Below are 21,363 nucleotides of genomic sequence, written 5' to 3'. Positions count from 1 at the left end.
TTTTTATGTCTTTTACTTCAGCGCACTACAGTTTTCTATTTTGTTTGTATTGTGAGATTTCATTATATAGCCGCTTTGAAAAATGAGAAAGCATTGCCTATTTTATTCTGAGACTATAAATACTGCCAAAAGATGAACATTTGGTTATTTTATTTCCAACTTTTTTTTATATTGTACCTGGGTGTATTGATGATAGTATTAGTAATAGTATCAGTATTAGTATTAATAGTAAATAGTATTAACAGTAACAGTAACAGTAATAGTAGTAGATTTGTGACACGACCTGGCAAAGCCATACCTGGACTCGCTGTAGAGGTTGTCCTTGGCTAGCAGCGCCCCCAGCAGGTTGAGTAGAGTACTGAAGTGTTTCTTGGTGGCCGTAGTGACCGTGCTGATGACTGCTCCGTCGAACAGAGAGGGAGAGGAGGAGGACAGGCTGGACGAGATGAAGTGGTCATGTCTGCCAAGACAGAAACAAAGCCACAAAGTCAAATCCACGCACAGCAGTATGTGGAAATACTACATTTAAGTTAAAGACGACTCGCATATATCAATTAAACCAGATTATATTTCAAATTCAAAAACAAAAAACATTTGATTTGTATAAACGACATAATTTAGAGCAGAAACAGGGAACCTGCTTAATGTCAATATCAGTATTGGGGAGGGGTGAAGGCATTTTCTTCTACATATTGCCTTAATTATCAATTTTATACAGATTATGATTCATATAGAATAGAATAGAATCAGACCTGCCAACTTTGTAAAAAAATACAAAATAAAAAAATAAAGTACTCAAAGTGTACTCCACCACGGGGCATCCAGCCATATCATATACCGTCTTTTTATCGCTTGCTTATTACACATTGCTACAAAGCCCATTACATTGTACTAAATTTGGCAAGTACAATTTACCAAGTGTAGTGTAAAATAAAGTGCTACCAAAAACCTGCAACAAATCAAACAAATTACTTATTTGACCAACTTGTAAAAGGTGCAGCAAAACCTTAATGGTTTGGATTGTTTAAAGAAAGGCTCCAGAAAAGACTCATCTCTGAGTCTGCTGCACTTTTAAGTTAAATACACAAACTAAAGTATATACTTCATTACACTGGGGCACAGCTCAATTAGAATGGTTATATTAAGTGCAACAGAATGGAAAAGGGGTGCCTCTTTATTTATTTTATTTTTTAAAGAAAAACCTTATCTTAGTTTTAACAGCTTAACATTCATTCTACATTGAAGAATACAATAAGCACTAGCTTAGCTTGCTTGTGGTGCACTGCTAAACAGCAAACATGCAAATATGATTGAGGCAGCAGAGTTCATGGCTTCTGGTGCATTTTAAATTATGAGCTGAATTCTAATGTCACCATCAAATCGTTTTTTCATATATTCTAACTTTTCATATTTACAGTTTTATTATAGAAAGGCAATTTAGAGTCTTTTCTCTCTCAACCAACAGTAAATAAATGTGTATTCTATTATATTACTTTTATATATTATTATATTATATTATTATTAGCCTGTTTTAATTAAACAGCTTTTAAAAGGTCTGAAAAGGTAACTGCGGTTTAGCCTGAAGCACCAGTAGCTTTAGGCTAAACCACAGACACTCACATGAAATGTACTTTACTACTGTACTGCTCATGTTAAAATAGTAGTTCTCTGTGGGACGTCTTATTTGCTCTTTGCTTAATGAGGAGCTGAAACTCTAGCCTAACTTTAATGGACAATAAACTAATAACATTTGTGCTTAAACACTACCGCTTTAGAAGCGCTTCATGAGCACTTTTAACTTGCATAACAAGACAAAGAAAGACGGTGATAGATTGTTGTAAACTGGGAGTGGTCTGCTCTTCACCTGTTGGTGACCAGACAGAGGGAGGGCTGAGGGCGAGTCACTGCCAACATTACTGTCGCGGACGCTCTTCCCTCCAACAAAATACCAGTCCATCCTGACACAGCGGTGCACACGCTTTAGCTTCCAAGGTAAATGTTTTTAGCCCAGACTGAGCGCCATCAGCAGCATCAACTTCTGATTGGCTGATGGAGCTGGCATAGCTGCTTCATCGGAGAAGGTCGGCTTTACAAAAAGTCAACTTTTACAAGCTTCAGCCCCTGCGTAGTTTATTTACACGCCACACGCTTAACAAAAACAAAACAAATTCTATATAGATATAATTGCGTACTTTCAGAGCAACATTTCGTACATGCATACTTGGCTGTCAAAATGCGTAGCTAGTACGGTTGGCAGGTCTGTATAATGCACACAAAAACATTCATCATTCCCCATGAATGAACAAGTTCACAATTCAACAGAAAGAATCCAGTCACATGATCCATGCGGAAAAGTTGTCATTTTCTCAGACAAGCCCCTCTGCGCGGCTCAGTTTTCCACATTTGCGCCCTGAAAAAATGTCTAACTATGTGGACACTTCGCGCGGAAGCCAACGAGACTTAAACTGTGCGGACAGTCCCAACTGCCAAACACAGTATGACAGGCCACTAGTCCCACTTTGAATTGATATAATATGAGACCATTACTCTCTTGAATTAGGACTCGAACAATTGTCTTTGATACCAGTTTGTCTCATGAGTTTGGGTCCCGATTTAGACTTGACTTCATTTGTATGTGATAAGTTTATATTTCGCCAGAAAATGGCTAAAGAGAGTGAAAAATTGTGTTTCTCAAAAGATTCTGTTTTCCCCTCAATGAGGCCACGCCCCCTTCTGACGCGAACTGCTCCGAGTCAAACTGCTCTGGAATGTTACCTTCTTCTTTGTCACTTCCTGTCAGCAGCCTTAAAAATTCAAATAAAAATAACTTTTCTGACCAACATTTCTTCAATAAAATTGCTGCTTCACTGGGATAAATCAAAGAAAGGACAGCACTCCAAGTCAGGATTCACTTTTATAGCCTGTCAGACGTTTCAGGGGGCTCCCTTCATCAGTGTTTGCTCATCACTGCTTCACTGAAATAAAATGATAATGATCTAAATAAGTCATATTCTTAAAGTTTTAAAAGCTTTAAAACCTGTCTTGGCACTTTGAGACTTTATTTTAAGCACCCTCGCTGTGCCGGGGCAGGACTGGTTACTACCTGGGGTCAAAGAGCGCGAGGGAAAACCAGACACCTGGTAAGGGGTGGTGGTCGGGATGGCACAGATGGCTTTTTATTTGCTAGCAATAGTTTGGCCAAGTACCCCGCTTTGAACGAAAGAGGAGACCATGTTTTTTACATCTCCTTTCATGATCCCACCACTACATTGTCATAACCGCAACCCTAAACATTTGATTAACTAAAATATTGGCTTGATAAAGCCGACGGTGTCTGGCGGGTAACGGTGACAGGAGGGTATGGGCTCACCGGGTACAGTGGGAGTACAGGGTGTAGAGCACGGCGTACTGAATGGCAGGGTAGAACACAGCCAGCTCCGAGTGCACCAGCAGCAGGTCCTGACTGAGCAGAGCGAACACGGTGGGAGACAGCGCCCACATCTGGAACACAGCGCACATCACATCACATTTTTGACACCGGTTCATCAAACTGGAGAAAGGATTTTTGAAGGATTTGTGGGTCTGTGTTTTACCCCGATGAGGGAGTTCTTGGTGTTCCCGATGGTGGTGAGCGTGCTGAGGTTGAAGATGACGGTGAACTGGGCCTTGTCGGGGGGCAGGCTCAGGGAGGAGAAGGCCGGGTGCTGGAGACTCGAGGCTGGGCTGTCGGGGCACGGTGGGCTGTAGGGAGGCTCCAGGCTGGACTGCAGGCTGGTCAGGGCACACGCCATCTCCCCCAGCACCAGCTTGTAAGCCGCCTCCAGGGTGGGGATGTTCTTCAGGCTGAGGAGGGCCTGGTACACGCTGTGAACCGCAGACATCACCTGCACAGGGCCGGCCAAAGGAGAAACTAGTGCCAAGCTTTATATTCGCTTTTTACAATTCTGTTCAGCAAAAGTAGTGTACATTTTGAACAGAAGAACCGTAAGAGGTTAACACAGATCTGAAGGCTAAATTCCTGTTTTGTACCAACCTCCTTTTCTCTGTGGAAGCGGAGCTCGAGCAGCAGAGAGTCTGGGGCCAGTAGTTTCTCTACATATGACGCTGGCAGCTTGGTGTTGATCTGCTCCACAATCTGAAATGTGAGCAAAGACTACTTCAAAGAGTATTCACGTAGGGTCAGTAGGGTTTGTTTTTATTTATCACATGAACATCACCAAGGTAATATCCCCTAATATGTTGTTAACAGGTGCAAATCAAATATTGAATTAATGTGTTAACTTATTACTGCTCAGGAAGAACCGACTCACTACGCAACAAAAAAAATAGAATACAACTGTCTCACAGGGCTACATCGTTAACCTTTATCCAATCATAATGGAGGTTTGAAAAAATTGGGAGGCTGGAGTGCTACTCGGATGTAAAAAGTTGTATAAGTTTAGTCTTTTGGGTGCTCTTCAGTGCAGGGATCCGCTTCAGCAAAAAAATCAAACAAACTGAGGCACTCCAAAAGTAGAAATATTAAAAAGCCTTTATTTAAACATGGCTAGATTAGGTAAACTTGCCAACGCGTTTCGGCTCTAGGCCTTCCTCAGTGCCTCAGTTTGTTTGATTTTTTGCTATAACGGAGGTTTGGTCTACTCAAGTGGCTGAGTTATTTAGTTTTTTCCTTCTTTGGCCAAACCGCCTTCGCTCTGCCCAATCCCGTCAGACCTTGGAAGCTAAGCAGGGAAGGGCCTGGCAGGACTTGGATGGGAGACCATTTGGTAACACCAGGAAGCCTAGCGAATGTAGTGAGTGGTTGGTGGTGGTCGGAGGGGCCGATGGCGCAGACTGGTTGCCTCGCTTCCGTCAGTCTACCCCAGGGCAGCTGTGGCTACGAATAGTGCAATGTAAAGAGTCTTTGAGTGTCCAGAAAAGCGCTGTATAAAACCAATGCATTATTCTTTCCTCCTCTGCTGTTTTTTGAGGGATAGACATGTTAGTTTTTGAGCCTCACTTCCTTAAGCTGCTGGCCAATCAGAAGAGAGGGTTAAGGGGGTAAACAAAAACAAAAAAAGGCTAGCCTTCGCTCATCGGTACACGCATCTCCTCTCACTCGCACTGTGACAGACACATGTTGTTATTTCAGTCCTATTGGCATATAAAGGCCATCACAAACCCATTAATCCAGAGCACATGGCTACTTAATATGCAAAATAACAAAGGACGTACATTACAGCTGTTGGACTCGACTCCCACTCTGCTCTAAAGACTGCAAAGATAAGTCTTTCTTAATAATGTTTCAGCAGGAGCAGAGACTCCTCAGTGAGCATTTATTAGCTGCTGTGGACGTCGGCATTAGCAACTGCGCTAATATTAGCCTATTTATTTAATTAATGTATTTACTTATCTATTTGACTTGATTTATTATGAATCATGGTTAGGACTACAGAGATGGTATGGCCGTACAGCATGACCCAATCTGATAAACTGAGTGATTCCCACATCAACAACAGTTCTGGCTCATTCACACTGATGTTTGTCCGAACCAGAGTTTTGCAGCGTGTGATTCAGCAAACGCTTTATTGCAGCTGAACAGGGAGAAAGTGTGAGAGCATCACATTTATTTGAGAAAGCTTAAAACTAAGGATGTTTTTTTCCGATGTCACAAAATGCCTTTGTCTCTTGCACATTTGCATGTTGTTGCTGATGAAGCTGAAATAACTACAGTGAGTACAGAGATGTTTAACAGCAGTTTTGGAATATAAATGCAGCTCAAAGCTCAGTTGCATGAAATGTAAAACGTATGCTGTATATCAAATGATAAAATTGTAAATCAAAATCTCTGTCAGAAAAATCGCATTTAGGTTATTTGTCAAAATGGTTCCGCCCTATGGCCTAATATCTAAAAAGTCCCAGCATTTGTCTGTCCCTAATGTCGTTCAAAAGAGTGAAAGCAAGAGTTTATGCAATTGGTTAATCCTCAGTGTAAAGTAAGTAAAGCAGAAACTCCTTGAGGATAATCTGTTGTAATGTTGTGACAGGGCAGTCGTACCAGAGTGAGCAGACTGAGCACAGCCAGGTTGAAGTCTGAGCCACAGGCCCTGCAGCAGCTGAGCTGGTCCAGTCCATAGGCCAGGACGGCCTCCATCAGGGGCCCGCACGGCTCCACACTGGCCAGCAGGACCCCCACACACTCATTGCCCGCGGTCAGCACAGACTCACAGAACTGCACCCGTTTGGCTGTGCTCACACATGACAGCACGCGGTTCAGGATCTGAGGGAACACACACGTTTCACCACTGAGCCAAGATCGGCCTCCAAAATCATTCACTTTTAGTCAGTGAGATTTGTTCCCACTATAAAATAGACTCAAACTAAATAAAGTAGCTCCTGAGACTAAAACTAGGACTAAAATAACCAGATATTTTTAATCAACTACATAAAAATGAAAAGAGATTAGAAAAATCATCATAAAACAGTGAATGTTTGAAAACAAAAAAAAATATTGCAAACTTAATGTTAAATTTCGCAGACTCAAAGAACATATTATTTTTCTCGACTAAAAGTAGACACACTACAAAAGAACAGGTTGACTAAAAGTAAACAAACAGAAAAGACTAACACTAGATCCAAATCCAAATGAAAATGTGGAGACTTACATCGTTGACGTAGACCTCGGTGATGGGAGGCCCCCTGATGGGACTGAACCTCTCTCCAATGCTGCGCACCACAGAGCTGAAGACCCGCAGAAGAGCCGCCAGTTTGGGCAGCGACACAGAGGGAGGAGGGATATCCTCATCCGTCACCTCCACAGAAACCACGTGACTTAGGTCCTGCTCACACACACACAGCTCTGTTACAACGGGACACCACCACTCTACTTTAACTAGTCCAACTCACCTCCGCATAGGCCTCCATGTCCTCCAGGAACTGTCCCAGCAGAGTGGTGGAGAAGGTCAGGTCTGCCACCCAGAACTGCTCCAGGCTCTGCAGCCAGCCTGGACAGACATCCCATTACAAGTTATGTCCAAGCAAGGGTTGTCAAAGAAACAGATTCCTCCAAGCTAAAATCGATCCTAAACATGGTAGCAAAGCCAATTACTCATTTGAGCCAGTATCAATAGTTCCCATGTTTCCTCCTCCCCCTGCTCACTCTCAGGGCGCAGCAGGAACCTTAAACTAGAGGTAAAAGTGCGCTCTTACACCCGGAATAAAGTTGAATGGCGTTTGAAAATGTATTTTTTTATCACATAAAGCAAAAGTGGTGCTGCTTTGAGGACGTGTTGGAGTAAAAGTAAATGAGACTCTAGAATGTTGTGATGTCACGTGAACGCAACCTATTAGAACTTAAAGAGCCTATAGTTTAAAATTGAGGTGGAGCAACTGAAACTGGGAAATTCAGTGAGAGAATCCACATGAAACAAAAACGGTTTCAAAGTTCCTTGTCTCCTCTCTCAGCACATATAAACAAACTCCTCATAAAAGGAAGGGCTTTCAGGCATTAAAAGAAAATGTCAGTATTTTTACCAATCTGCTCGTTTCGGAAGGGGCCCAAGTCTTGACCCCTGGTTTAGCCTACATGTGGTTTAGTCCTATGTCCCTTCCGTAAATTTGTAAGAGGTATTACGCCAAACCGGATGTGCGTCAGCGTCCACCATGATAAGAAGCTTCCGAATTGGTCTGTCTATTAGCATTGAGGCTCCTTTCCCTAACTCCTTCCTAACTATCATAGCCACTTTATCATGGGTACCTCTGGTACTAACTAACCAGTGATTAGGAGCTATGTGCCATCCCATGAGCCACTGCACCAATCCCACCACCCCCCTCGGCCCCACCCATGAGTGATTCATGCGCATTGCGCAACCACTGTTCATTGACAGGTGCACATTTAATAATAAAAATAATAAACTAAGCCAAACTAAGCCAACCTTTATAAAAGTGACAAAATCCATGTTGTCGTCACCACAGCTCAGTCACATGTCAGTGTGTTAAAGAGCCGCCTCAGTAAACGGATTAAATGAAGACAGTTTGTGCTTCCCCCGCGACCTCGGCCCCGGATAAAGCGGAAGAAAATGGATGGATGGAGTTTGTGCTTCTGCTTTCATTTAGTAGAAACTTATGCCACATGGATCATTTGAGATAAAATAACACTAAAGGGTAGCCAGGCTAACACCAGACTAAAATCACAAGTGATATTTAGTCTGGGGACCACCGATTCATTTTCTCGTAGGAGAGGTGTGGTTTACGAAACTATTTAGAACAAGGTCTAAAGCTTGATCGAAAAATAGCGTTGCGTCTGCTGCTGTCATGTTGGATCCGTAAATAAACGTTTTATGTTTTATCTGTAAATAAACTACAAGCTTCCGTATGTCGAATAGCTCGTCATCATCCCGCTGTCCCTCCTCGTTCTGTGATTGGTTCCCAAATCCATGCGAACATTTCGGACATGGTCCCCAGGCTGCTGTGCAGTTCCAAATGATTCGAGCGCACACAGCAGCATGGCGTTAGCCAGGTTAACTAAAGGGCTCAATTGGATCTTATTTTCTTCTTAAATGTTTATTTGGAGACTATGTTGTTGTTGGACACTATACAGTAGGTGGCGCCATGCGCTTTTGTTTGGCCTGCACTCCACCAAAAACTTTAAAAGAAGAAAAACAGCTGTTGTCACTTCCCGTTCCCCTGGGTAAGGACGGACAGATTGTGCTTGATATGGCTCAATATTTATAGATAATGGTAGTTCTACTGAATAACAGCACCAGGTTCAAAATACACAATTTAGTGCAATTTACTATAGGATTAAGTTGAGCAGAATAAGTTTGAGTTATTGCTGCTGCGGTTCTGACTCATTTCAGGCTTCTCATGTGGCCCCCCATCTATACAATGGACTTTGGCCAAGCTGTAAAGTGAAAAGCGCTCCTTACTTGACACCTGCTGAGTGAGCGACTGCTTCTGCGTGTGGTCGATGTGCCAGCCCACCAGGATGTCCACTGTGTCCTGCCAAACAAAGCCAACACACATATAACCATGGGGGACTATGCAGCAGTACCGTACACGTGCCGGTGTTTGGCTGCTGACCCTGAAGTTGGTGCTGAAGACGTGTGGGTAACAGCGGGCCACCTGCAGGATACACCTGACACTCTGACACAGCAGCTCCGGAGTGTCCACGTTCTCCAGGATGGACTGCAGGTTAGTCATCACCAACTGAAACACACGAACATGTCAGTGTTTGTGAATGATACCCATGGGAGACATATGGGTGTTATGAGACAAAAAGCATTGTAATGGGACAGTCAATATTTTACTTCACATTAAGACTTAAGTGCTGGATACCGTTACCGGTACTTTAATGCTTGGTTTTCCACACAGATACAATAGACATTTATATGGTTAGTCTAGCGTTTTTAAGTGATTTGCCTCAAGTGCACTGTGGAGCGGGTCAGACTGTTTTTAATGCAGGCCAGCTGACATGGTAGAAATGCACTTGCCTTGCACTAGCCTAGCGCCACGAAACACTTCAAATATAACAACTGCATGAATTAACAAACATACATCTCCAGAAATCAACACCACTCGGGATAAAATGGAAATCGAAGCGAGTCGGGGCTTGAGTGAATGGTAACATCCCTAAAAGCTGTCATAAGCCAAATTCACACCACGTGGCTGGGCAGTACTGACCTGCATGACGTGAGAGAAGGCCTTCCTCTCCCCGGCCGCCTCCAGGGCCCGCTGCGCTGCCACCAGGTAGAGCAGCTTGACCTCGTCCCGGCTGCTGGAGGAGAACTTGAGGAAGAGCCACTTAAAGATACGCTCGGCCTCGTAGCTCAGGACGGTGCAGAGCAACCCCAGGCAGGAGGCGGCGTCCTGCCTCAGCTCCCACAAGAGTTTACTGCTGCTCGGGGGCACAAACACACAAGGCCGTTCAGTAAAGCATCTCTCCTCTGTGGGTTACACCAAGGCTTGGTACACTTCTACAGACGTGTAAAACAACTCCTCTGCATCTCCTCACTGTACCTTTAGTGTAGCAGATCTTATGCCATCTGCAAAACACTATGTGCTTTGGGTTCATTTAGTCATTGTCGGGTTTTTTTTGTACATTATGCAACATTATGCAACTTTTGCATTATGCAACTTCTTAGGCGGAAAAGAAAGTTGATATTTGTGCGCATTTGTCCTTGCAGTGACCCAGCAGCTGTATGAGTGGTCAGCAACCTTCCAAGCAACAAATACGCACAAATAAAACCTTTTTTTTTTCACATAAAAGTTGCATAATGTACCTTTAAAGTGCAGAGACAAATTTGCTAAAAATCGTACCCAGTTCTCAGTTTAAAATGTTTGTGACGTTTCTAATTGGACAATGACAGGAAGTGACATAGAGGCAAACCATTTTAAACTGTTGCCGTGCCGACCATGTTAATGTTGAGTTCAACTTCCAGGTGAAATTCGGAAAATTAGAATATTGTGAAAAAGTTAATTCAACTCAAAATGTGAAACTAAAGTATGACTCATTACATGCAAAGTGACATACGTCAAGCCTTTGTTAGAATTTTGATGATTTTGGCTTACAGCTTGTAAAAAAAAAACAATTTAAAATCTCAGAAGAGATTTGGAATTTAAATTAAAAAAACAATCACATGAAATCAATAAAAAGATTTCAAACAGAGAAATATGGGTTCTTTGAAAACTCCTGCATAATCCTGCATAAGTACCCCCACACTTTTGAATGGCCTTTTCCTGACAATCCTCTCCAGACTGCACTCATCCCTGCGACTTGTGCACCTTTTTCCTCCACACTTTCCCCTTCCACTTAACTTTCTATTAATGTGCTTTGATACAGCACTCAGAGAACATTCAACTTCCGTTGCTGTTACCTTTTGAGGCTTTCCCTCCTTATGGAGGGGTCAATGATGGTTTTCTGTCAGGTCAGCAGTCTTCCCCATGATGGTGAATTCTACCGAACCAGACTGAGACCATTTAAAGTCTCAGGGACCTTTGCAGGTGTTTTGGATTCATTCGCTGATGAAGGGGTGACCTTTGAGCCAACAATATAGTCCCTTTTCACAATATTGATTTTTTTTCTTTTCTTTTTCATCATGCAAAGTGACAAATCAAGCCTTTATTTGTTATAACTGTTATTATGGCTCACAGTAGGGCTGAAACGACTAATCGATTATTGAAGTCGACAACTATTTCAGTAATCGATTAATCGTTTTCTGGTTCACACAGACTAAAATGGAGCAAAAATGACATAAAAATGTAGTATTTTTGATGAAATCCAACTTTGTTTTTATAGTTAGGGTCTGTGTACATGTTGTTCATTGTACATTTCATGAATAGAGCCTCCAACAAACATTTCCCTTTAGTTTACTCCAACACATCTTCAAGCAGCGCCACTTAAGCCATTTGTGATTAAAAAAAAACAGAAAAAATACAATTTTCCTACACCATTCACAGCCAAGCGATTACTCGATTACTCGTAAAAAATAATCGATAGATTAATCGATTACAAAATAATCGTTAGTTGCAGCCCTAGCTCACAGCTTGTAAAAACCCCAAATAAAACATCTCAAAAAATTAGAATTTTTGAAAAATGGACTGTAAGCCATAATCATCAAAATGAAAAACAAACATAGGCTTGATTTGACACTTTGCATGTCACGAGTCTATATCATATATTAGTTTCATATTTTAAGTTATTATCTTATTATATTACAGACATAAATGAAGTTTTTCACAATATTCTAAATTTTCCGAGTTTCATCTGTATGTTGGAAGTCAGAATATCCGACTGGGATAAAACATTTTCTCCGAGTTGTAGCGTTCCAGTTGTCCAGGTCAGAAAAATCGGAGGTAGACGCGTCTGCAAAAGTTACAACTTTGTTTGAACTCATGTTCAAGCATCATAATCAGTTTACAGAGAAACTTCATTGTAATATTATACTACTGCACTAGTAGTTTCATATTTTCTTTTTAACCGTTAAGACAATGCATATCTGTTTCACGTTGACAGGTAACAAGTTTATTTGGGAAACATCTGCCAAATAATGCGGTTTAATGAAGCTCTCCCTTTCTTTACAGTCACGTCAGACGCAGCCATCTTTAAATGTCGCAATTACGGAGTTGGTGCGCGTTCCAGTTGAAATAGCCAAGTCGCAGCTCGGAGATCAAATGGAGAGCACCTAAGTTAATGGGAAACGAGTCAAACTGCTCTGGAAATGTACCGGTACCTCTATGTCACTTCCTGTCAGTAACTTTAAAATTCAAATACAAATGACTTTTCTGCCCAATGTTTCCTCATTAAGTTGCTGCTTCACTGAAATAAAAATGATTATGACTTACAACATTTGTTATCCATCTAAACAAGTCATATTTTCATTTGCAGCATAATATCCTCTAAATTCATTTAAAATTTGTGTTAACTATCCTGAACTATCCTGACACTGCTCCACCTAAGGCCCAAAGTAAGTCCTGTAGCCGTCCACAGTAGGAGCTCATGGATATGACTGAGAATCAACTCTCACCTCTCGTTCAAAATATCATTCAAGGTGCTGAGGATATTGTCCAGTTGTTTGCCCAATGTCTGAGAGAATAAAAACAGAGATTAGGTCAGAAGGGGGGGTGTGTGTGAACAGTAGAAAGGTAGAAAGGTGTAGCACCGTCTTGCTCTCGCTGTGGCTGATGAAGTCCTTGAGCTGCTTGAGCGTGGCCAGCCTGCGGTCCCGGTCGTCCTCCCGGGACACTCTGCGCAGCAGGTTGGACAGCCGCGCCTCGTCCGAATGAGCCATGCCCCTGTCTGCAGCAGCACAAGCACATATTAGTGGATGTGTCTGGGTCTGGGCCCGACACATGTGGATGGCTGGGCTCTGATGTTGATATGACGGGGGTCGGAAAGGCCGATCGACGTTATACAGGCCGACGTGATTACGGATTTCATTTGGTGTATTTTAAATCTCCCAAATGCCCAGAATTAAACATTTGTAACTAGGGCGTTAACGTTAAATGACACCAGTCTGGTATCGGAAAAAAAGTTTGGGTTTTACCTGTATCGAAAAAATGAAATGATCGAAAGCAGGAACCTGAAAAAAGGGTCTTTAGATTCAAGGTTTGCTGTTGTTGGTCCAAGGGCAGCATTAAAGGAAGTAACTTTGTTGTTTTTCACAAACATTTCCCCCATTTTTGCTTACCTCCGTGACCTGGCCCTGGATAAAGCGGAACAAAATGGATTGATTGATATTTTTCTTAATTTTGCCTCCTAATTTTTGCTCATTTTAATTTCTGATATTTTCCCTATTTACCCCCATTTTTTTCCTAATTGTATTCCCTATTTTTTGTGCACTATTTGTCCTTATTTTTGCCACAATTTCTCCCAATTTTCCCCCAATTTATTCTCCATTTTTCCACACACATTGGAGATGAACCTGATATTGTAAATTTGCAGATCTTTATTATTATTATTTTTCCGTTTTCTGGTGGTAGATGACAAATATTATGATTATGCTAATTTTGTAATAGTTTAGTGTAATAATCGAAATTGTAATTCGATTCATTGCACAGCTCTAACACCAATACAACTCATACATGTGCTACACATTTGAAAGTGGTGAAGCACTTTTGGAAACAAAGCTTAAGCGTAACTTCACACATCTTCTGGAGACCTCCACATCAGAGCTTGTTATAAAGCTCTGGCCTCCTCTTTCTGATGCAAATCACTTTTGGGTCCAGAGATGTCGCAAAAGTCATTGCCAAATAAAGGTCAGCCATATTGGCAAAATCGATGCTTTATGAATGCTTGATAATGTCATTTTAATGCACAAAGATTACTAATAAAGGCAAAGATCCATCAACATTCAACATTAGTTCTCACCCTGTGATTTCCTCATGTCCTTGGCAGCTAAAGCACGGCATCCATGCTGAAAGTGAGTGGAATCCGTCGTCACGTCATTGGGCCTCAACTCTTGCCCCAGCGACTTCCAATCAGCTGTAGTATCACCAACAACTTCAGCTCCACCTGCAGCACACAGGGTTTACACGTCTGCAGCACATTTATGGAGCACTTTGCTTGATTCTGTTTGGACACCAGACGTGCAACATAGGTGACAGTCCTTCACATCTCCATGCCACAACTTGACGTTTGGATTTGGAGCCGTTATTGAGTTCTTTCATTAGAAAAAGGCGAGTGTTTTTGGACTCAGGTGCTTTGTTATTGATAGTATGACCCAATAATAATAAAAAGGTGCATTATGAAACAAACCAAATGTTTATTAGTGCAAATTAGACCTTGCATCCATCCTGGTGGCCTCGAGAACACTCCAGGATTCATTGTTTTTCGGGTTATTGGTGGGTTTTCTCTGCTGATGGTTACGCATGTAATTCAGAGAAAACCTACCAGAAACCCCCAAAACAGGGCGCCAAGCTAACTAATACAGCCGCCAGGTCACTAAAAAGGTCAAAAATGCACCGAAATCATTCCAGGCTTTAAACAGGCAGAAGCAAGTCAAATGTAATGCTTTTTAATAACATTGTTAATGCCCAAACACAACATTTTAATGCCACAAACGCAGACAAAGATCAGCTCGCATTTCATTTCTTAAGATTTACAAACAGAGGAAAGAGAATCAGAAACAGAATTGATTTGCAAAAAAAATGTGTTCAATTTCAGCCAAAACCGCACATGTAAGGGCTTCATTTTCGCATAACTAATTTCACCTTTAAATGATTTCATGACGGGAGGGCTGGGGACCATTAAGCGATACCGGTATGGCATTGGAGAAAAAGTTTAGGTACTGCTGGTATTGAAGAAAAAAATAAAAAGCATTGGAAGCAGGTACCAAAAACAAAAAAAAAACACACAAAAAAACAGTTTTGAAGCAGTTGGTCCATTTCTCCTAAATTTATTCCTGATTTTTGCCAATTTTTATTACTAACTTTTCCCTATTTTTCCCCAGATTTTTTGACCAATTCTTTCTGAATTTTGCCCCATTTTTCTGCCACAATGTCATCCAATTTTCCCATATTTTCCCCCAACTTTAGCCCCATTATTACATTTTTTCTCTTAATTTAGCACATTTTTATTACTAATATTCTCCCCATTTCCCTAATTTTTTTCCAAATCTTCCCAATTTTTGCCACAAAATTATTCCCCGTTTTTCACACATTTCTTGACATTGGAGATAAACCCAATATTGTAATTTTATTCTACGCATTATTGTTCTGTTTTCCTGTTCTAGACGACAAATATTTTTGGTCGTTCAGGCATAAAAATCGAAAACTAAGTATCGTTACTGGTATAAAAAAAATAGCGGTCCCCAGCCCTAATGACTGGTGATTCTTGTTAATGGGCAAAATGATTCTAAATGAAAGATTTGGGTTGAAGGAATAGTTCACCGTTCTTCCATACTGAGAGGGTCTTACCTGAGGTTAGACGAGTTGATGCGCACCTGTCATGCAAAAAGAAAAAAAAAAACCTTAAAAAACCTTAGGAGGACGTCGTACCCCTTTTTATCCGCTTATAAAATCGACATGTTTAATTTTGTGTAACTATAGCTTTATCAGAAATAATATTAGAAATGGAGGAAAGGAGGAGAGGCTAAATGCTAAAATCTGAGCACACGCTCAGACAGGTACACATCAACTCGTCTATTCTCAGAAAATAACATTTCTCAGTATGGGAGCCCAATCCCCAACCATCACATTCACACAGGTAATGTGCTTTGCTCAAGGGCACAATGGTTCCATTCTTAGATAAAAGGTTCAAGTGGAGATGTTTTTGAACCAGGAGCTGCCGGTGATATGGGTGCACGAGTGTGTGGCAGACTGACCATCTTCCCGCTTGTCTGGAGCAGCGCAGGCATCGCTGGACACTGCTGGGTCAGGGCCACTGGTAGGCAACGCGTCGTGCACCGCAGCCGGGCCGGGGTCTCTGGACTTCACTCCCTCCTGGGCCGACGTGGAACTGTCCACTCTGTCAACAAAAGAAACTCGTAAGAGTTCAAACGTTTCCTGTTAACTGTATGATCGATCAGGTCCAAGCATAATGTCCTCTACATCCACTGAATCAATCACTGTGCACTGTTATTCACTGTTTATCTCCGTACGCAGAGCCGTTTAACTCCCAGCGGAGCGCGGTGTTTAACACAGAGTGCCACGCTGTTTGGGGGATTTAGCTGTAAAGTGCCAACAATCCAGACCAGAGGCTAGTTTTGATCAAAATCACTGTTTTGTTTTCTAGAAACGGAGATATCACGTGTTTTATGAAACATGCGCTATTTGAGCTTTTTGGATTTGGGTAAAGCCAAACTGAAGAAAATGAGCTGAAAAAGAACTCAAATATTTTTAGTTGTACCATCAGAGATCTGTGTGCATCTTCTGTCTCCACTCAGCGGGGGAAAGTGGGCGGAGACAGAGGCGGAGATTGCCATTAGGCAAGGCAGGCAGCTGCCTGAGGCCCCCAAGCCAGCAGGGGCCCCAGAGGGCCAACAGATTTGACTGAAACGACCAAGAGAATAAAGTCACTGCAGCAGCAGTGACAAGGTGCAACGACAATTGGCCATCGTATATTCCCTGAAAGGGCCCCAGAGAGAAAGAGAGAGAACGCACGTGGTGGAGTAAACAACAGACATACACATCTCCTCCAACAAAATGAGGAGAGGTCATGCCGCTGGCAGCAAAAACTAAATAAAATAAGACCCCCCCTTGAACCCTTGCTACGCCCCCGGGCGGAGCAGACATGCAGGCACAGTGGTGTAGTTCAGCACTCAGACACTAGAGCGGCTGTAGCCTCTGAATCCACACAAGTTTGAGAAAACACTGTCCAGAACAAGCTGCTCTACGGAAATGAGCTTCGGCTCCCAGTTCAGCAAAGTGACTCCCAAAAGTCTGCGTGGAAAAGAAAGCACCTCACGAACACACCACAACACAAGAGAAAAGACGCCATCTGACACCGTTTATCAGATAAGACAAATAAGGTCCAGTAGCAGAAAGAGAAATGAGACTGATGGACAGAGGCTGGAGGAGGACGGAGCAGGCGCTACGCACTGAAGTCCGGCCTGGAGTTGAGTGGGAGGTGACCAGGAGTACAGGGCAGCAGCTCCCACTTCAGCTGAAGTCAGATCTGGGGCTGAGTGAGGGGCGGTCGGGGGGACAGATGCAGCAGCCCCCGCAGAAGCACTGGATGCCACGACTATGCGCAGATTCTGTGGCACCGCCACAAATGAGTCTATGTGTGGGAAACACCGGATTAAACGCCCAGATCGTGACTTTTCACAAGTTGTTGATCATCATTAATTTCAGTTCTGTTCTGTTCATCACAGAGCTCCCAGAAACACAGAAGTGTATTAGAGTGTCTTTTTTTTTTAAACTGTTTTTGGTGCTCAATGTGTTAATCGAGGTCAGCTGAACCAGCTTTACAATGTATGGGGCTTGTTTTGTTAAAACATTAGACACACTTTTGGTGTTGGATATTTTATTTTGACTTGGAATAAACTAGTTTAAAAAGGTGCATTAAACGACTTAACACATGTATACTATACTTTTTAAAGATTTTGCTTAAACTTTTACCCAGTTTTTGTTTGAATAAACTAGATTGATGTTTATAGTTTGACTTCCTTATTGGACACTGACAGGCTGCTTTGCTGAAATAAACCTACGATTCTTACTTACAACAGATGCTATCCATCCAACTACAGTGGCCAGAAAAAGTACGTACTGTCTGAAATGTCTCATATTTCTGCCTAAATTGGTCATTAAATGTGTTCTGATCTTCATCAAAATCACAGGAATGATTAATCAGTGTCTGCCTGAACTAATACCTCCCAAACATTTACATCTGATCATATTTTTGATGGCCACAACATAAAACATTCACAGGAGAGTGTGGAATAAGTAAGTGCACCGCCTGAATCTCACTCGTTGTGAGCGTCTCATCTGCAACTACAGAAAAGCTTACTTATTCCATGTGTGTTGTGAATGTCTCAGGTTTTTCAGCAAAATATCTTCAAAAACTTGAATTGTGAAACTTGAATTAATTTTTCTATTAATGATAGTTTGTTGTCCAGGCCCTGAAGCAACAAAACAGCCGGACACCATGATGCTCCTGCACCAGACTTAGTGAGCTTAGTGTTTTGATGTTGGTGCTGCTCCATTTGTCCTCCACACATGACGTTGTGTGTTCCTCCCAAACTGTTTAACTTTGGGTCCAACAGTCCACAGTATGTTTTTCCAGTAGTGCTGTGGGGCATCCAGTTGCTCTTTCGCAAACCAAAGTCGAATAGTTTGTGAGGAACACACGACGTCTTGTGTGGAGGAAAAATGGAACTGCACCATCATCAAAACCCTCTCCCCACTGTGAAGTCTGGAGCAGGAGAATCATGGCCTGGACAACATGCTATCACCAACCACTGGACTATGCGATCTGCTGAAGTCGCCGGGATTTTGTTTATTTATTTTATTGTTTAAAGCTTAATAAGTAATAATTAGCAAATCTTCGTGCGAGTGCTACTGGAAGTGCTGATGTTGTCGTCACAATTGTGAAAAATGCATTTTGGGAAAGCGGTCTTTGAAGTTACATTTTCCCATAGAGCAATGTAACTTGTGTGTGCCATGTTGTACGATCGACGGAAAAAATAAAATAAAATAAATTTAAAAAACACCAACAAATGAGTAGGAGATGTTAACTAAAGGCAGCCAAATATAGGTTAGATCTTCATCTAAATCCATTCTTTGACCCCCTGCAATTATAGCATCCTCTGTGTCTCGCTGGTCATTAGGATCATATTCTTACAGTATAAACGTTACAAACGCTTCAATGTGAATGTTAGGCAGGTGAAGAAAAGGAATGTTTTATAGCTGTAACGTTAAGCTTACGAAATGGAGAAGTGTGAATCCACCTGTTTAACTTTCAACAATTCTGCGTTATTCAGAATAAGGCAAGAAAGTCATTTTGAAACGAAAGTACTACAGTGAAGGCCAACTTGGTCGTGTTGAAACTTCCTGTCCCTCCGACTGTCATCTAAAAACATTAAGGCATCTTTTTTAGGGGTAGGCACTTCGGCCTACTTCGGTTGCCATTACTGATGTGATCATGTAAATTAAGGATGTTAAATTGCTCAAATACACTACTACTACTTGTAAAGACTAATTCGTAGACAACAAAGTCATTCAAAGTATGTTGCAGAGCAATACGGGTACGTTGAAAGTCGGAGTTAACACTTAGAACGAAAATAATTAATCATCAGACATTTTAATCAAAAGAGTGAGTTGAAAAATACTTTCAGTTTCCTGTGCACAGGAAAATGCAACTGTTACCAGCTGGGATTTGGACTTTAGGCCCGTCTCAAACCTTCATAGAGACTGCTACAGATGTTAGCAGCACATGATCCGCACTCGCCCTGGCTAAAGTGACAGTTGCGAAGGTGTTCAGGGCTTAGCAAATCTGGGTCTACGCGGCGTTTGCGAGATGTTTGGAGAGGGAGCACAAACAGTTAGCAGTTAGCTAGCCGCCTTCAGCTAACCTACGGTGAACGTGAGCACAGGCTGCAGACACGTTTGTGGACCGCTCCTCCGCTGCCTGTGCTTCCCCGAGCCGCTTTTCAAACGTCGGTAAAGGACGTGTGGTCGGACCGGTAGCCACGCAGTACCCTACTACCGCCACCAGCACACAGGCCGTGCGGCAGGGACACACCGGAACACACAGCTGCTAGCGTACGGACCTGGGTTGCCAGTCATTCCAGGGAGGCTGCAGGAGTCTGTGGGCGCCGCTGAGCCGAGTCCCCGAGGCTTTGCGGCTCATTCCCCTGTGGACAGCTGCATGGAGGCGGGCAGGAGGGTGGAAGAGGGTGGAGGAGTTCCGTTTGTTTGTCAGTGTGCGGTGCTCGGCACTAGCGTGTGTTAGCTCTTGTCGTTAGCTCCTTAGGCTAGTGCTAGTGCGTTCTTCTTCGTGCGTCTGAGGCAGGGGGACTTGACGGGCTTCTTATCAGCGCTACCTGCTGGCAGAGTGGGTAGAGTAGCCAAAATATTTACTCAGAGTAACGTTACTTGGAAAGAATTTGACTCAAGTACATGTAAAAAGTAGTGACCCAATTTAGGGACTATACGGAGTTTAAAAATGTTAAAAATGATGTATATTCCTCCCCGTACATGTTCCAGCAATGTCCCAAGGTGTAGAATGAGCTCAGACATGTTCACCACAACCTGTAAAATCCTGCACTGTCTCTCAAAAAGGTGTCACTTCGGGTCCGAATTGCATGCATTTCATACACGAGCTTAATAGAGAAGGTGCAGTTACACGTATGACCAGAGGTGGCAGTAGTGAGTATAAAATGGCCAACTTGCATCTAGTCCCTTTACTGTAAAAAAAAGAAAAATGTACTTGGAGAAAATGTGAGTATTGAGTAACTGAAAAAGTCAGATTTTGTTTTTTCTCATTGACAACCAAAAATTGTGTGAAACAAAACATGAATCCATGTGCAAGTCATGATATTTCCAAAGAAAATTCAAAGAAAATGTCATGAAAACACAGAATAACTAAATACTTCTACATAACAAGCAACTTTCTCTTACTTTTATTAGCATAATAATAATGCATTGGTTTTATATAGCGCTTTTCTGGACACTCAAAGACGCTTTACATTGCACTATTCGTTCACTCCATACTCGGTGGTGGTAAGCTACTATTGTAGCCACAGCTGCCATGGGGTAGACTGACGGAAGCGAGGCAACCAGTCTGCGGGGAGGGACTGGGCGTAGCAAAGGCGGTATGGCCATCATCATTTTTCTGTTTTCTTTTAATACTATGGACCAGGATTCTGGGTCCTTAAAATAGCATGAATGAATGAATGAATGAATGAATGAATGAATGAATGAATGAATGAATGAATGATCGACATCTGTTTTATAGATCAAAATCCAATCCAGCTTTATTTGTATTGCACTTTAAAAACAACACTGTTGACCAAAGTGAAGTATGCACACAACAGGGCAAACAGTAGCCTAGTAACTACAAAACTACCTACCTAAAAAACTCACAGTAGACAGAAACAGATATAAAGGCAATGTCAAAATCATTACAAAGTCTCATGTCAAATCCGATCAAATGGCAAAAATAGGCATTTGCCGCTTAAAGATTTACTCATAGTGGATAAAAATAACAATTATTTTTACTCAGTAAGAGTACAGACTATATTTCATTATAATTTTTCTCAAGTAGAAGTAAAAAGTACTGTATGATAGAAGTACAATTTCTTCAAAAAGTTACTCAAGTACTTGAGTAAATGTAACTGAGTACTTCTGGCCTCTGCATGCTGGTATGATTTAAACTAAGACTCCCTGAACAAAACAAAAGGACTCGCTCTCTAATATTTGGTTGGATGCCTTTAGCTTTGATTT

The 21,363-nt window shown here is 42.0% G+C and overlaps 1 protein-coding gene across 1 annotated transcript in view; it reads right to left on the bottom strand.

Annotated features, from left to right (window-relative positions):
- Positions 1 to 19,906, bottom strand: part of smg1 (SMG1 nonsense mediated mRNA decay associated PI3K related kinase) — a 59,544-nt gene extending 39,638 nt beyond the window's left edge. The window contains exons 1-15 of the mRNA XM_079565437.1: positions 19,689 to 19,906; positions 15,801 to 15,943; positions 13,847 to 13,990; positions 12,639 to 12,775; positions 12,504 to 12,562; positions 9,661 to 9,874; positions 9,061 to 9,186; positions 8,907 to 8,979; positions 6,886 to 6,983; positions 6,645 to 6,818; positions 6,038 to 6,259; positions 4,034 to 4,135; positions 3,594 to 3,884; positions 3,371 to 3,501; positions 299 to 460 (exon numbers count right to left, since the gene is read on the bottom strand). Of these exons, the coding sequence (XP_079421563.1) occupies positions 299 to 460; positions 3,371 to 3,501; positions 3,594 to 3,884; positions 4,034 to 4,135; positions 6,038 to 6,259; positions 6,645 to 6,818; positions 6,886 to 6,983; positions 8,907 to 8,979; positions 9,061 to 9,186; positions 9,661 to 9,874; positions 12,504 to 12,562; positions 12,639 to 12,775; positions 13,847 to 13,990; positions 15,801 to 15,943; positions 19,689 to 19,768 (2,156 nt within the window). The 5' untranslated portion in view covers positions 19,769 to 19,906. The remainder of the gene's footprint in view (positions 1 to 298; positions 461 to 3,370; positions 3,502 to 3,593; positions 3,885 to 4,033; positions 4,136 to 6,037; positions 6,260 to 6,644; positions 6,819 to 6,885; positions 6,984 to 8,906; positions 8,980 to 9,060; positions 9,187 to 9,660; positions 9,875 to 12,503; positions 12,563 to 12,638; positions 12,776 to 13,846; positions 13,991 to 15,800; positions 15,944 to 19,688) is intronic.
- Positions 19,907 to 21,363: the final 1,457 nt, after the last annotated feature.

Source organism: Gobius niger (assembly GCF_951799975.1).
Source record: "Gobius niger genome assembly, chromosome: 10".
In the NCBI taxonomy this organism is placed as follows: domain Eukaryota; kingdom Metazoa; phylum Chordata; class Actinopteri; order Gobiiformes; family Gobiidae; genus Gobius; species Gobius niger.
This window is presented reverse-complemented; position numbering and strand designations above follow the sequence as displayed.